The sequence below is a fragment of the Convolutriloba macropyga genome, chromosome 8, assembly GCF_964194025.1.
Source record: "Convolutriloba macropyga chromosome 8, txConMacr16.3, whole genome shotgun sequence".
Lineage (NCBI taxonomy): Eukaryota > Metazoa > Xenacoelomorpha > Acoela > Convolutidae > Convolutriloba > Convolutriloba macropyga.
Window position 1 is genome coordinate 6,580,154 of NC_134475.1, and position 4,062 is coordinate 6,584,215.

The 4,062-nt window shown below is 37.2% G+C and overlaps 1 protein-coding gene across 1 annotated transcript; it reads right to left on the minus strand.

The window, feature by feature from the left end:
• Positions 1-963: 963 nt before the first annotated feature.
• On the minus strand, positions 964-2,848 carry LOC142344419 (nucleotide sugar transporter SLC35D1-like). Its single transcript, XM_075396038.1, has one exon. The coding sequence runs from the start codon at positions 2,330-2,332 to the stop codon at positions 1,316-1,318; it is 1,017 nt and encodes a 338-aa protein (XP_075252153.1). The 5' UTR covers positions 2,333-2,848; the 3' UTR covers positions 964-1,315.
• Positions 2,849-4,062: the final 1,214 nt, after the last annotated feature.

Genomic DNA, 4,062 nt, shown 5'->3' on the forward strand with positions numbered 1-4,062 from the left:
AAATTTCCCGTTTTAATTCAAATAAAACTCCTGGCGAGTTTCTGCCTGGGCAATAAAGGATGCAATAGAATTTCTTGCAGTTCCACAATGTTTTCGTACAAAGCCAGTTTATAACAGAAGAGCATATTCAACTCAAGTCCTACAGTTTAATTACAGGCCAATTTCAAATCACTACTGCCCGTCGCAGACAGCTGTCGCGCGAATTGCGCTTGAACGGCAGGCTATGGTGTGGTTTTGGTTGTTACTTCCTTATGTATAGGGATGCTAGCCAAAGAGGGCATAGGATAACAGCGCGGGGGGGGGGGGGGGGTGGTGTGGTAAAAAGTGTTTAAAATTAGAGGATCCAAAACAGGTCTTCATTCACCTCACAAATATCTGCATACTCAAGCGTTCACCTGGAGATTCGCTGAACAGTTCAATAAGAGCTTAGTTAGGAGAGCTCCTCACAGAGTCAACAAACTCCGGCTTTGCCCGTTAATTCTGAGAAGTCAAGTCACTCAGGACCTGCAGAGCTTCCTATCAGTGAATATATTTATCAGAGGGAATACAATTTCTTTCTTTTACAATAGCTGCAATACTTCAAATCGACTCTTATAATATGGTTTGCGATAGGAATTGTATCAGCAATAGCCAATTGTTCATTGGGTAATTCGGCGAGAAGCACTAACACCAAATTTCACGTTAAAGTTCTCATATAATCGGAGATGCGATATATTGGCATGCGATATTGGAGAGACGTGAAATGAAACGGATATAACACGCGCCGAATACAGATTATATTTGACTCTAATCGGTTTTGTCAAAATGATTTTTAAAAACTATTTACTTAATTCATGCTAGTCAACTACATATTGTATTCTTATTTTAACAGACGTCAAATGAAAAGCTCATTGAGTCCACATATGTAAGTTAATTTAATCTTCATCGGTTCATAGGAAGTTATAGAGTGGCTAAAAAAAGAAATTTGAACTATTCGTTTGAATTGTATATTCATATTTATATTTACAAATTCATTTTTGTCTAGACGCAAAAGGAGATAATTAATTCATTTGGTCGCATATAACATAAATACAGAAATGCAGCTCCCGAAAATGACTAGGAAAATGATCACCAAATGCAGAGACAAAACATAGAGCAAATGAAAACAGCATGGAAAAATAGATAAAATGAATGCACGCACTTAGGCATCGGTCAGTATTTGAAATTTTGAGTTTGAATATACTTAGAGAACCTTCAATATCTGAACTGCAATAAATTTACATTTGAACAAAGTAGATAATTCAAATAGAGTAGAGTAGATACACTTTGTTGCAAGTTATGCTTTGGAAACAGAGTCCGCTGCCTTTTTAGTAGTTGGTTTCTTGAATGTTGCATACGCGTACACAATACTTCCTGCTACGCTAATGGTCAAACCCCAGAAATTCGGCCATGAGAATACATAATCGCCGCCGAATATCATTCCGAAGTAAGATATGAAGACGTTTTTAAGGCACCCAATAACTGAGGTGGTAAGTGCCGAATTGTATTGTGTGCACAGCACAATGGAATACATCAGCACAAAGCCCATACCACATGAACATACGAAATTGATCTGGAACCACGTTTCATGCCAACGGGTAAACAGCATCGCTTTGTCCAGTTCTCCACTTAAATGTGCGATTAGCACTGCCGGTACAATCATGAACACACAATTGTAGAAAATGATTCCATACTTTCCAAGGTCCTTCACATCAAGCTTTTTCTTCGTGACAACTCCATTTGCCGCAGTGAAGAAGTCGTTAACAAAGATATATGAGTATCCTATGAGGCTAAAAGCCAAATCATTCACAGCTGCTATGATTGCACCTCCGATCATTATACCAACTGATATGTATATCAAATTAGAAAAAGCTGCATTTAGGAGCCATATTTCCCCGATCAATATCATCAAGATTGAAAATCTCCGAAGAACAGTCATCATAGGTAGACTCAGTTCCTTAGTTCCACCTAAGCCAGAAAATAAGTTTCCACAATAGAGCAATGGTAAAGGCCAAATCTTTCTCATGGTCGCGTAGTTTGGTGCCGGAATAAAAATTTTGCCAACTCCCCCAAGAGATCCAAGCAAAATTATAGCGAACACCATTTGACCGACTCCTAATACTTGCGACGAAGGAAAGTCGTAAACAGTAAGGACACTTTTGTTGCTGAGAATGATTAAAATCGAGGATATACCATAAAAAGCTGCCGTCGCCAGTCTGTATAGTAGCGGAGGAACGTTTGCCTCATGTTCGTCCATATCTTGTGCAGATTTGACAGGGCTCTGTTCTATAACAATAGATGCGCCGCTCACCATCCGTTAATCTGATACACGGGGTCTCATTTCTGATCTAGCATAAATGAAAAATGGTAATAGGCGCTATTTTTTTTTTTAAAAATCGATTATAAATTTTTAAATCGATTATAAAAAAAACGAGAGGACGTTGTAAGTTGAAAAGAACAACTAAGAATATATCTACACTCGTCGACAAAAGTAAACCGAAAAATGCAATTTTACATGTAAGCTGCCTGTCTTAGAAGCCAATTTTAGTTCAAAGTTTCAATCTGTTCAACGTTTAACCTTATGTAGATGATATTATATGCACAGTAAAACGGCCCCGATCATTTGCCTCAACTAGTAAATAACTTGCATGAAAACTTGGAGAAATAAATAAACGTTCGTAATGGAAAAAATAAATTAAAAACGTGCACTCGCCTTCCTATATATGGCAGTCTACGTTGATGAACAAAGAAACGTCTCTTGTAAATGGTACCAGGAGGCATTCAGAAAGGGGACGGGAACTCACGCTAAAATATTAGTTCAAATCATAAATTTGACTTGGGAAAATAAAAATAGCGCAAAAAAATTTTGTGCATGACGAAACGAAATTTGCAAAACCCCCACAACAAGGATACTTAGGGTTAGAGCAAATTGGGAATTTGCCGCGGCCTCCCGACGTGGCTTCTTGACAATGCAAGCAGGAATTCCATCTCAAAGAAGCTATCAAAATGAACAATCGAAATGACCCAATGTGGAAAGTTCTACGCATGCTTTATTGATAACGACAAAGCATTTGACTTTATTGATCGGAATATGTTGATATCAAAAATGGTTAAAATGGGACTCCATGGGAACATCTTAACCACATTGCAGTCAGTACTTAGGTGCAACCTGCAACAAGTATTAGATGAGGAAACGCTATCGGAAGAACGCCGAAGAAATTCAATCGTGAGATATATCAGTAGTCGATGAATAGTAACTTAAATGTAAGTGATGAAAACCTGCATCGCAGCCTTTTCTCCACATCAGAAGTAAAACAGTGAAATTGCTCGAATAATTCGCCATAATAGTAAAGGAATTATCAGACGGGAAGCATTCGGATGGAAAATACAGTCATGAAAATTTTATTCACTGGATCGACCAGTTCCAACAAGAATTTTTTCTAACAAATGAGATAACAATTTTTCGGAATTTAAGAATTGAAAGCTTATACATTTGGTTAAAAGCGAAGGACAATGCTGTGTCAGTCTTAACAGTCTACCTCATTTTTCAATTTGTGAAAAATTGTCCTAAAATGTTCATCTATTTAAGACTATTTATTAATGGAGCCTCCTGGAACAACTATTGCAGAATCTTAACCCCATAACGGGAATACGTATGTATAATAAATCACTCAAATTAATAAATGGACGCCGAGAACAAAAGAAAACGATTGAAGAAAGAGTCCTTAAAAGAGTCAGTTGTTTAAAAAAAGAAGAAACGTCTCAAGTTCGAGACTGAAAAAAAAGAAAAGAAAGAACAAAAAATAAGTTGTTTTGAGTTCAAGACCAAAAAAGGAAGGAACGTCTCGGAACAAAAAAGTTGTCTTGAGTTCAAGACCGAAAAAAAGAAGAAAGGGCAACGTCTCGAGTTCGAGATGAAAAAATTGTCTTGAGTTCAAGACCAAAAAAAACGGGAACGTCTCGAGTTCGAGACCAAAAAAAAGAAAGGAAAAAAGAGGAAAGTATTGAGTTCAAGATTGAAAATATCGAGAAACTTTAGAAGAT